General features: G+C 38.8%; 1 protein-coding gene across 1 annotated transcript in view; it reads left to right on the forward strand.

Moving 5' to 3' along the window:
• Window positions 1-3,419, forward strand: part of GALNT18 (polypeptide N-acetylgalactosaminyltransferase 18) — a 216,691-nt gene extending 213,272 nt beyond the window's left edge. The window contains exon 11 of the mRNA XM_009994239.1: window positions 2,939-3,419. Within this exon, the coding sequence (XP_009992541.1) occupies window positions 2,939-3,085 (147 nt within the window). The 3' untranslated portion in view covers window positions 3,086-3,419. The remainder of the gene's footprint in view (window positions 1-2,938) is intronic.
• Window positions 3,420-12,474: the final 9,055 nt, after the last annotated feature.

The raw sequence follows: 12,474 nt of genomic DNA on the forward strand, positions 1-12,474 counted from the left end.
GTCCCAGACACAGTCCCCAGGGAGAAAAAAATAGGCACCAAAGAACAGGATTCACAAAGTGCAACCAATGAACATGGTATTTACCCCAGCCCAGCTGCTGAAGCCAACCAGACCTGAGCATCCGAGCTCATCCCTCTTCATACACAAAAAGATGGGACATCAGTTTATTTCACACAGTTGAATAGAATTAATTCTGCTCTTTCATTTATTCTTATAAGGTAGAAATGTCAGGAAAGGTCTAAAAGTACTATACCCTGATTCACTTCCCTGATTTTTGGATCTGGGATATAAAAGAGCTGAACTTGAATCTCCCATAACTATTTGGTTTTCTGGCAAGACAAATAAGTGGGACAGCTTCTTTCTTGTGCTTCCTTAGTGGAAGATCTGAGCTGAGAATGTGTGTCTTTGACACCAAAACTGAGACAGGGACTAACTGATACATTGGATAATAACTGATAGAGAAGTAGTTAACTTAAATGGCAGCAACACAGGCACCTTCAGCATCAGTTAGAAGCACAAGGAAGTTGATCTCAATGTTAGGTTTAGGCAGAAACACTTGTAGTAAACTGTAATTCTGAATTCAAACCCAGAGACCTGGCCTTGGCTGCCTTGCAACACTGAATCTATGAAGAAAAAAATCCCCCATAACCAACAGTTTTTCTTCAGAAGCAGTATGTTTTGCTAAAAAACAAACAAAAAACACAACCGTTTCTTTTGGCAATGAGAAAATATCCATTACTTTAGAGCTTTATATCTGAAGGACCTAATTCAAAGCTCATTGAATTAATTTGAAGAAAAAAAAAATCTAATCACAATGAACTTTAGAAGGTTAAAGTAACTTGGTGGGATATTGCAGTGTTCAGGATAAGGGAACAAATAGTTTTTAATAAAGCCTTGACCAATTTCCTGTTCTAGTTTCTTTCAGTTTCTTGCATGTCAACCTGTTCTACTGCTCATAGATGGCTTAGAACTTATGGTCCCACCAGACACCCAAATTTAACTACCATTCTTAATATAAATGTCAATAATAGTTACACAGCTGTGGGAAAATACAGTTCAGTCAGCATTTAGTTATGGAGGAATATTAAAAGGCTTACTGTGTGCCTGTCTGCCACGTGAAATTAATCAGTGAAAAAACCTATCTAGACTGAAAATAGGCCTACCAAGGAGGATTTATGGGAGCCTCACACTTTTAATTTTGTGGATTCTTCTAGAAATGGTCTCTCTTTTACCCAAAGCCATATTTAAAATTTAAAAGCTTTCAAACCTAATTCTGCATTTCATTAGCCAGTCCCAAAAATGTTTTTAGAAGTCACTTATCAGAGAAAGTACTTACAAAATAGGTGGTAGAAAAGGAGGAGAGGAGACCCCACCGTCACCTGTCTGAACAAAGCACATCTTGTACTGAATGGCACAAGCTACCCTTGCCTGAGGAACAGCCTTCTCTGAAAAATAAAGCAGCATTTCTATGGGATTTATGCCAGTATCCTTGTGATTATAATAGGAATTACCAGTTATGACTTACTTTCTAATGCAAGGCATAACACAGAGTTGAGCAAAACTGATGAGGTGGGTTTTTTTGTATAAGGTTGGATTGTGGTTTGTTGGGGTTTTTTATAGCAGTTACTTTTTTCCCCATTATAAAAACAGGTAATTTAAATGTGGCTGCTCTTTGCATACTTAAACTACTAATCTGTACTATTTACACTCCATTTGTTGAGCTGCAGTTTAAGACTTCAGACTTTTGTGCAAATGATTTAACTCTGTGTATCTTAGAAGAAAATTCAAAAATACTAATGCATACTAGTTAACTATTACCTTTATAAGACAGGAGAGATAGTGAAAGAACAAACTGGAAACAAAATTATAGGGAAAAAAATATAATTTAAGTTACCTACATGATGATTTAATTGTAATTTAAGTCTGTAGTTAACTCTGGTAGTAGCAGTGATTTAAGATTTGGTGCAACTCCACAGTGAACAAAAGATTCACTACTGAGGATTAGCAACATAAGATTTGAAAAGACAGTTCATTTCAGAATTCAAAGATTACACAATTTTTTGTGTTTTATCGTACCTAGGGGACACCTCTGGCCCAGGCACTGGTCCTTCCTCTTGCCTTTTTTTGATGTCTCAGAGGTGCAGCAGAGCCACTGAACTACACAACTGAAGCAAACATGAAAGTTTTTGGCTCATGATTAAAAAGCATGGCTAGAAACACAGATGATTCTAGGAACCCCCTTTGCTGAAATGGTAACCAGACAATAAAGGCTGTTCTAAACTCCACCTGAGATTAAACCAGCCTGTGACAAAGGGAATTTACACTCCACGTCCAGCCTGATGCTTATCTTGTAACTGAAACATTTTTCACAGTAGCAGTGGACTTTAGGAAACAGACATTGGAATTTTCTCCATTCTATACAACAGTAGCAATGCAAGAATTTCACAATGTTTAATCCTTACACTTCTTTTTTTTACTCCATCTTTAAAGGGAGGTGCAACACACTAGCAAAAATGCGAAGGAGAGACACTCTTCCTTGTTCATTACTGTCCAGGGCAAGGGAGGATGGAAGCTAGGGAAATATATATGCAGGACAATATTCCATCATCCCAGCAAAAAACAGGAGGGTGAAACACAGAGGATGGTGTGAGTAATTGCATCATTTAATTTCACAAGTCCAGTTTAACTGGCTAAGGTTATTCAATGCAGGCTCAAAGGCTGTTCTAAACTCCACCTGAGATTAAACCAGCCTGTGACAAAGGGAATTTACACTCCACGTCCAGCCTGATGCTTATCTTGTAACTGAAACATTTTTCACAGTAGCAGTGGACTTTAGGAAACAGACATTGGAATTTTCTCCATTCTATACAACAGTAGCAATGCAAGAATTTCACAATGTTTAATCCTTACACTTCTTTTTTTTACTCCATCTTTAAAGGGAGGTCCAATCCAGAACCGAAAATCCAAGCGTTGCCTGGAATTACAGGAAAACAGTGAAAATGAATTTGGATTTCAACTCGTCCTTCAGAAGTGCACTGGACAACGCTGGTCTATAACAAATGTCCTGAAAAGCTTGTCATCATAGGAGACTAATTTTTTTACCCATTTCTTTTGCTACTATGTAGCAAATATTGCATTGTTGCCTGCTGTACTGTATTCCTCTCACTCCCCGCCCTCCTGGCTCCTTCCCCCCTCTTTTTTGTCCCTTTGATTTTATTTTCTGAGTGTGTGGAAATCGGGTTTGTGGACTGAAATAAGATGTTTTTATTTCACAATGATGTTTTAAAGGCATTTATAGAGATGTTGAATGACAGGTGATGGGTAGGCTATCCTAAAATATTTTACAACTGTAAATAGGAAACAAATGGAGAATATTTATAACTCAAACTTTTATTGAATAAAAAAAGGTCCAAACACTATTAATGTCTAGCTGTCTCCATGGAAATCCAGTTGGAAGTTAAGTGGTGATTTCATTGTTTTCATTAACCCAAGCCTGATCTCTTCCAAGTAGCAGCCAAGTATCAGTATTCTCCAGACTTGTGGTAAAAAGTCCCACCTGCACACAGGGAGGATTTTCTCCTTTCTCCCTCTAGGGAGATATCTCTAGGTCACTGTAGCTATTAGTGGCAAATATGGGGAGGGGAATGTGTGGTTGTGGAGGTGTATAATAGACACGCACATACTTTTCCTCAGCAGTGCTACTAAACAAATCCCCAAGGCTTGAGGCAGGGAAGAGACTTAATTAAAAAGAAAAGCTACAAGAGTAAGGCAGCAGCTACTGGAAGAAAAATTAAACAAAACAAACAAACCACACATATACCAAAATCAAAACAAACAAAAAAACCCCCACAACCCCACCACCCTGACATTCCTTAATGGGTTGAGCTCTGTTTCAATGACTGCACATTCCTTCCAATTGTTCATAGTTCTTACAACTTCTTTTTCATTTTTTAAATGCACTGTTCTCTGGCTACCACAGACTTGGATTAAAGTGGCTCCATCCACAAGCATCTGGAAGTAAGAATACACTCTGCCCTTCTCTCTGCCTTGAAGGAGGTGTGATTGCAATGCCCATCTCAGCTAAGACTGGGATGAGAGGAAGAAACAGTCTGATGAGACAAACCAGAGCACTGGAATTACTGGCCTCTATTTCCTGTTGCTTTTATTTGTATGTAAACCCCCTGTCTTTTATTACCCTACTTGTTCTTTTTATTCTGTTGTTGATCACCTTAAGTACTGGTCATGACCTCTTTTGGAGCTGGTTATGTGCCAAATTGTCCTTTATGGGCTGGCTTCACATTCAGGACCAGCTAGTAGCACAGTTTCTTACGGTTATTGCATGAATCATTGCATGAATTATGTGTGTTCAGCCTTCTGCTAGATGTAGTTACCTACCACACGTCTGCCTCTCAGAGAAGAAAATGCTGAGCAAACAACAGGAGAACAGTAACAGCCAAAAAAGCCAGAATGAACACCTGCACTTTGACTTGAGAGGTCCCTCAGGCCTGAGTGAACACTCCCATTAAAATTAGAACCCTGAAGGAGCATCAATACCCTCAGTGTCAGCATACTACAGCTAGGCAAAATAAAGTAGCTTTAATTTCACCCTGTATAGAATATGGGAGGTTGCTACACACATGCTTAGCCTCCTGCACCCAGGGGCACATGAAGTGTCCCAGTGGAAGAGGGGCTCAGTATAGGGCAGGCAGAGCCATTTCAGACATTCCCAAGTTCTGCCACTGACCAACTGGACTTATTTTTCACAAGCATTCCAGGTGAATGAGGAGAAACCCACACATTCAGACAGAGCAAAATCACAGAACTCATACAGAGTAGTAGAAGATAAACTAATCTTCCTTTCAGCTAAGACTTCAGTGCCTGGAGATGATGCAATAAGGAAAAACAAGTACTATGGATCAAATCAGTCTCCTCTTGATTCTTACAGGCCTAGTGCACTCTGAGCAGCCACGTTCTGGTTGGTTTGTTGTTTTTGTGGGTTTTTGTTTTAGGACCATTACAGAGATAATCTGGCGAAGACTTGACAAAAGTGAAAGGAAGGAGCTGAGCTCTAAACTGTTTTATCTCATATCAAAATGAATATTGTATGTCTAGCGTTTGCCCAGAGAGGACTGCAGCTGTTCCCAATTCCATGGCAGCAGTGTGCTGATGTTCACTGCTAAGTGAAAAAACCCACCAACACCACCACTTCATTGAGCCATGTAGTCTCACCAAGCCACACCTGGTGCTCTCCAGCTGTACCTCCCTGCTACAGACCAGTTCTCAGGCTGCTGCTCCCCTCGAGCCCCATGGGACCCTCACTGAGGAGCAGTTTTCTTCAGCTTCTCTAAATCAGAACAGTGCTACTGGGAACCCCTCAGTGGTGACTGTGGGTTTAAATTTGATCGCACTGCACTTCTAGTAACTACAGCAGAATTACCAAAATAAATATTGAGGGGGGGAAAAACCCCCAAAAATCCAGACTTGAAACATTACTTTATACTACAGCAATCCAGGTATGAGTAAAATATGTGCCTTATAATACACTTTTTGCCTTTGTTTTGTATCATGGAGTAAACATTTTTATCTGATAACTTACAGAAAAATAGAAATTAGTTTAAATCTCTGGCTAAGCCAACTAAAATGGCAATTATGAATTCATATAAACAACACCATTATTGTGCACTTTCAGAAACCTAAAGTCTCAGATTTTCTTTTACATAGCTCTTCACTTGGAAGAGAGAGGAAAACAACAGAACAAGCATAACTGAAGGACACAGTCATCTTTTGCTGCACATATGCTCACTTTTAGTCATGAACTACCATGTCATCACTTTCCTTTTCAGATACACGAGAATTACAGATATAGCAGCAGTGCCTCACACTGTAAAAGACAAATAATCACCATACTAAGTGAAAAATAAAACTTACCTTCACTTTCTGGAAAATAATAGAATACTATTGTCTCAAATTATATAAAAAAAATTCCAAATCTACCTTTGCAGTAGTTGGGTTCTCTTGGGATTTTTTTAAAGAGTGAAAGCACTTAGGGACTTTTGATAATGATGATGATGACCAGAAAGATCCAGTTAGCTCCCTCTTCCTCCTGCTGCTATGGAGCTGCTTCCACTATATTTTGATGATTTTTTCTTCTCAAGTAGCAACATCTATCAGCTCATATCCTGGCAATTAAATAAAGAAAATGTCAAGCAACCCTAAGCTTTCCTCCTACTGTACTTCTTCAAATATTTATGGACAACATATACTTATTTTCCTCTATCTCCACAGTTGTCATTCAGCCCAATTGCTCATACCAGGATATCACCTGGTGGCTTCTCAAGGCTGTGAGATTTCCACTCTGTGTCTTCTCACAGTATCTACATGCAGGGCAAGGCACCAGCAACAAGGAGGACAGGAGCTGTGCTGACAACGTGAGCAGAGTGTGCAGAGAGGAACATTTTTGGGTCCTTGGGCAGAAGATAACTGGGGTTTGGCTTGTATCAGAGATCCCTAGGTTATACTTCTGGAGCTGAGCTGTACAGTCTTCAGAAGAGGTCCAAAGTTCTAGGAATTTTTTAATTTATTTACTGATTTATTTTTACAAAGCTAGAGGTATTCAGGAGCATGGAGTTCCAAGACCATATCTGTTCATTCACAGCTAGAACTTAAGACAATAGAATTCAAGACTGCCTTCACCTGCCTCATCTTTCCAGGCTTGCTAACATCTGTTGGGTGGGACTGTGCAGAACAGGCTTTGGCACTGTCCTGTTTTGCCATAGAAGAGGCAATATTTATTTATTTAATCTCTTTAAAAGATCAAAATTTAATCCACCAGGTCTTAGTTGCACTATCTTCTATGTCTTTGCTAAAACATTACTCAGTCAACACCCATCACTGAGGCCGTTTATGTACATTCATCAAGAGGCAATTGTAAAAGAGATAATTAAGCAAGTAGCTGTCACGTCATTCTATACTGGGTAGCACTGAATATTCAGATGGAGATTCAGAAAATGGAAACACTGAGATTTCAAGGTCACACATAGAATATACCACAATTTAGTTTTCACACTGAATTATGTGTATATGTGTGTGCATATATATCTTACAAATACATGTATTTATATATAAAAATTAATATATAATGCACACATGAACACACTCATGTAGCAACTACTGGCCAAAAAATAAATTAAAAACCATCACATTAAGGTGCATTTTATCCAATTGCAGCCATGAAGCTCAGACACCAAAATTAAAGGTTCAGATCACAATTTTATCACTGTGCTACCCAGAAGACCTTCAACACTACTTCTGTTCTAAATACTGGTTAAAAAAAAAAAAAAAAAAACTCAGAACATCAATTTATTTAAATTTTCGTTCAAATAACTGTTGAAGGACTTCCACAGGGTTAAGTCAGAATAACTTCTCAAAATCAGAATACAAAACAGTTGTCCTAACACAGAGGCTCAGGAGGCAATCATTAAGACTTTGGAACAGTGTTCTCTACTGATTTGCTGCAATTTTCTTAGATTTCCCCTCCCTTGTTTTTCTCATGAAAATATTTAATTAAAGTGCAGAACATGATGCTCAGGAATGTAATTCACAGGTATATTCTGAAAAAGTAAAGTGGTGTATTTTTGTTTATTGACTAAAATTAGTTTTACATTGTCAGGTGGAAATGACTGTTTTACCTGAATTGAGTCTTGTTGGGTATAATCTCAGAAGGGGATCTTTGTGGTAATGCATCTGAAATAGGAAAATTCTGTCCTATCATGTATGCAGCTCAAATTAACAGACAATATTTATTTCCATTTTACAATATGAATCAAAGATGAATTTTCGTTCAAATAACTGTTGAAGGACTTCCACAGGGTTAAGTCAGAATAACTTCTCAAAATCAGAATACAAAACAGTTGTCCTAACACAGAGGCTCAGGAGGCAATCATTAAGACTTTGGAACAGTGTTCTCTACTGATTTGCTGCAATTTTCTTAGATTTCCCCTCCCTTGTTTTTCTCATGAAAATATTTAATTAAAGTGCAGAACATGATGCTCAGGAATGTAATTCACAGGTATATTCTGAAAAAGTAAAGTGGTGTATTTTTGTTTATTGACTAAAATTAGTTTTACATTGTCAGGTGGAAATGACTGTTTTACCTGAATTGAGTCTTGTTGGGTATAATCTCAGAAGGGGATCTTTGTGGTAATGCATCTGAAATAGGAAAATTCTGTCCTATCATGTATGCAGCTCAAATTAACAGACAATATTTATTTCCATTTTACAATATGAATCAAAGATGTATTACTTGCAAAAGGCCAGAGATAAATGCAATTGTCCTTCAGCTTTTAAAAGGAAGGATAATTCTAACAAAACTCTGAATCACAGTTTAGATGGTGATGACTATTCCAATCTAGAAGAAAGTATTAAAAAGTCCACCCTTTAAACTCTGCTGATGTCCTTGGCCAGTGGTCATCTTGTGGGGATGGCATGGATATTTTATAAATAATAGCACACAAGTTTTTAAAAATGCTTCTTACTACTAGAAAGCTAGGTTCTTACTACTAGAAAGCTCTAAAACATCCTGTCCCTTCTGGCAGCTGAATTTAGGTATCCCACAGCCCAAGTGAACAGCTGTGCAACAATCTCTTACTCATTTATCCCACAAAAGGGAAATCAGATGATCCAGCTAAATCCAGAGAGGTATTCACACCTCAGCGTTTGGCCAAAAAAGCACCTCTTTGGCCAAAGGCAGCAACTTGATAAATCTGCAATAGAATGAATCCAGTCCCCAAACCTCAAGCACAGCACAGAGCACACTGGCTGCAGAGATTTCCCACCTCTCAGCTAGGGTAGAGAATGAAGAGAAACCTGACAGCAATTCTCATACCAGTTGAGAATATTTTGCTACAGATGACATTGACAAAAGAGCACTCATTTCAGTTCAAACCACCCACCAGTCTGCATTCTTATCTTCAGCCTCTGTTAATAATTTTTTTTCTGTGCATTGTATTTTGTTATTTACCATTATTTTATAATATTCTATATTCTGCTAGAAACTGTTCAGTTATATAGTAAGATGCTCATCTTTTATCACTTGAGTTCCAAATGGTCTGGAAATGCTCATCGTTAAAAAAGAGATACAAAAATATGTCCCAAGCTCCTGTCCCAAATATATCTACAGATCATCATGAAAAACTAGTGACAAATCACAAATTGAAAGCTCCTGCCACTTCCCACAGTCTGGAGATCACTAAGCAGTTCTTACTCAGATCTAGAGCCAAACATTAGCATGAGAACACCAAAATGCTGTTGCAGTACCTGCTAGTAACAGACATAAACCCTCACCTAGTGTAAGTTAGCACACATGCACTGACTCTGAGGAACCACATCAACTCCATGCTATGATGAACTGCCCTGGATTCTCAAAGTTCACTTCAAACAAGACTCATGCTGAACTGCACAGATAACTCCCATTTACACCTTTATACAAGCAGTGTTGAGAACTCACAGGTGCACTGTAAGCCTATACAAAAAATGATCTTGCCAGCCAAATTGGGTGCTGAGAATACCTTTCTAAACAGTTGAAAAGTACAACACAAGCACCACAAAAGAAGAATTAAAAGGTAACCTATGGACATCAACTTTCCAAAATACATCTTGTGCTCTAAGTATTCATGCTGAGCATACATAAAAAGATTTGGCAGCCCTTTGGAGAGAGCTTATTTTATTAAGAGATGAAGACAGATCATCAAGACCATGCCAGAGAAGGAATCACCTGGATTTTTACTGTTCCTCACTGTCGTGATTCCTTGTCTCTCTCCTGCCTGGCTTACCATTAATGTTGTGGTTTTGGGCCCAACACGACAACAAAGGAACAGCCCCATGGCTCCTCACTCAACTACCCCCACACACACACACCCTGACATGAGGAGGACAAAGCTCATGGGTTAAGACAACTAAGGCACCTTCTTCCCCTTCTTCCTCACCAACCCCCAGCACAGCTCTCCTTCCCCAGCACAGTTCTCCCCGTCTCCTAGCTTTGCTCAGGTCTTATATCAGTTCTTTTGTATGTTAATCCCTGAGCCCCATTCATTGTCCCTCTAATGGCTCCTTGGCTGGGTTTTGGGGCAGGGGGAGCTTCTCAGCTTCCTACCTGAGCCACTTCCGTGGCCCTTCCCCTGCTACCAAAAATCCAAACCAAACCAGAACAATCACATGCTTTGCTATTTAGCCCATTTTACCTAGGTATACATCACACAAGAAAAAAACCCAAACCACAAACCCAGTCCCAGTAGTAACTTGGAATTTCTGGCAGGTATCACTTTTATAATCAGTCTTGCTTTTCTATCCTAATGAAGGAGAGTCCAAACTTACACTGAATGGCTTTGAAGCCACAGATGACTGTATGTTAGATATCTAATCCTTCTGCCTGCAGCTGAGAGCAATGTGTGCCACCTCCATTTTTCCAATCTGAATACCGTGCCTAGGTGAATGGGGTCATCTTGCTGTCAAGATTTCTGAGTGTTCAGTAATCAACAAAGTCAAAGAGAAAGCCTCTCTACTCTCAAATTTGATAGCACAGAGACAGAAGTATTGAAGATGACACTTCAGATTTAAAACAGTTCATATTTAAACTATTGTATTGTTCCATAGCATTACTTTGTCTACTTGGTCTCACAGTCAGTAACTGTTATCAAGGATAGCAAATTTAAATAATTCTGCTTCTTTAAAGTGATGCTTCAGGTATTAAATCCTTGACAAGTTTCCTCAGAGACACTAAATCACATGGAGTTTTTATCATCTGAAAAGAACAATGTGTATCACATCTAAGCTCTCGCAAGTCAAGGTTTACTGATGTAATTTCAGAGACCTGTCTATTCTCCTAGGCTTTACATTGTCTGCAGAAGGTATAAGATACTGTACGGAAAACACTGTCATGACCTTTCATGAAAGATGAATATGATCAGATAATCAAATTAGCTAGAGAGCTATCATCTTTTCTTCTATGTCAATTTTTGTGGGACCATTTGAAAAGTCACATGCTTTCCTGGGCAAAGCGGCTATTAAAACCTGACTCTTGATTATTAATTGAATTATGGCCTATTGATCCCTAACCTTCTTTTAGCTCAATGTAATGTCTGGCACTGTTAAGAGCACTGTAGAATCAACAGACTATTAGAGATTATCAGAGGAGCTGGAAAATTGAATTTTACAGCAGATTTGCTGACAAATCACACCTCACACTTCCCCACAGAGCACTTTCTGACACATAAATATAACGAATATTTGTTAAATGATCGGCTATGTCAGGGTTTAATAACCCTTTATAATCCTGGCTACTAATTTGCCTTCTTGATAGTGATACTGCTGAAAAGAAGCTGCAGGAGTGTAATCTCTTAGTAATTCCTTGTGTATCCACTGGCACTGGCACTGCATGAAGAAGGTATGGGGACAGACTCAGGTTGCTCCATGGTGCAACTCTTATGGAATCTCAGGATGCAACTACAGTTTCCTCCTTGTGTGATTACATACTGCTGCCTATTTTGCTCTCCAATTTCCTTTAGCAATTCATCTCTCGAAACCAAAGGAGGAGCCCTAATCGTGTCCTGCCTCTTGTGCTAAAGGAACATCAATTTGTGCTTAACAGTTCTTTTTATATAAACATTGAAGAACAAGAGAATTAAAGTCTGCTCAAAATTACAGTCTACTCACAAAGCCAACATTTAGAGCTCGTGATGCATGTTGCTTTTTTCTACACTATGCCCAAGAAGCCATCGGGTAAATGACTGTTTTAAGTTATCTAGCTTTTTCAGTAGAGTACTTATGGGCTCTGTATGTCTAGTCACAGCTTTCCTCTTTTTCTTTAAAGAGATGCTACCATGGGAAGTTCAAGGAGGTTTGTTTGCAGTCCAGAGCTCCAAAACATTCAAGAAGCTGGGTTTCATGAGTGATAATTTGTGAAAACCTTTGTGTTGCTTGCCAAACTAGCTTATATTACAAGAAACTCCTCTCTAGTTCTTTGATCCAACACAAAGAAGTTTGAATAGTACACAGCATATGGCAAAAGAAACAGTTTTGTTATCTTTATGAAATTGGTACTAACACAATGGATGTGTCTTTGAAGTGGTCTGGAACTTCTCTGCTCCATAAAGACAAAATGTAAGACTTGGAAGTCAGGGAGCAAACAAAAATACCTTCTTCTGCCATCAGAAATGCCCCTTGGAGCTCACAGATGAAGCAGCAAAACACGATTTAGCTATTGGTGACTTAATATTTACCCTAGCAGAAAGGCAGTTATCCAGTTAAAATGAAGGTGCAGAAAAACAATATGGAAGAGAAGAGGAAGAAAAGGCTGCTCAGCCTGTTCATGCTTGCCTAAAGCTAGCTTGTTTCCTGATAAAAAGGACAGAATAAAGCCATGAATGGTGAGACAAGCATTCGCTGGTATTCATACAGCTGTTGAGCCTTTGCAACTTT

This window comes from Chaetura pelagica, unplaced genomic scaffold, assembly GCF_000747805.2.
Source record: "Chaetura pelagica isolate M959 unplaced genomic scaffold, ChaPel_1.0 scaffold153, whole genome shotgun sequence".
Taxonomy (NCBI): Eukaryota; Metazoa; Chordata; class Aves; order Apodiformes; family Apodidae; genus Chaetura; species Chaetura pelagica.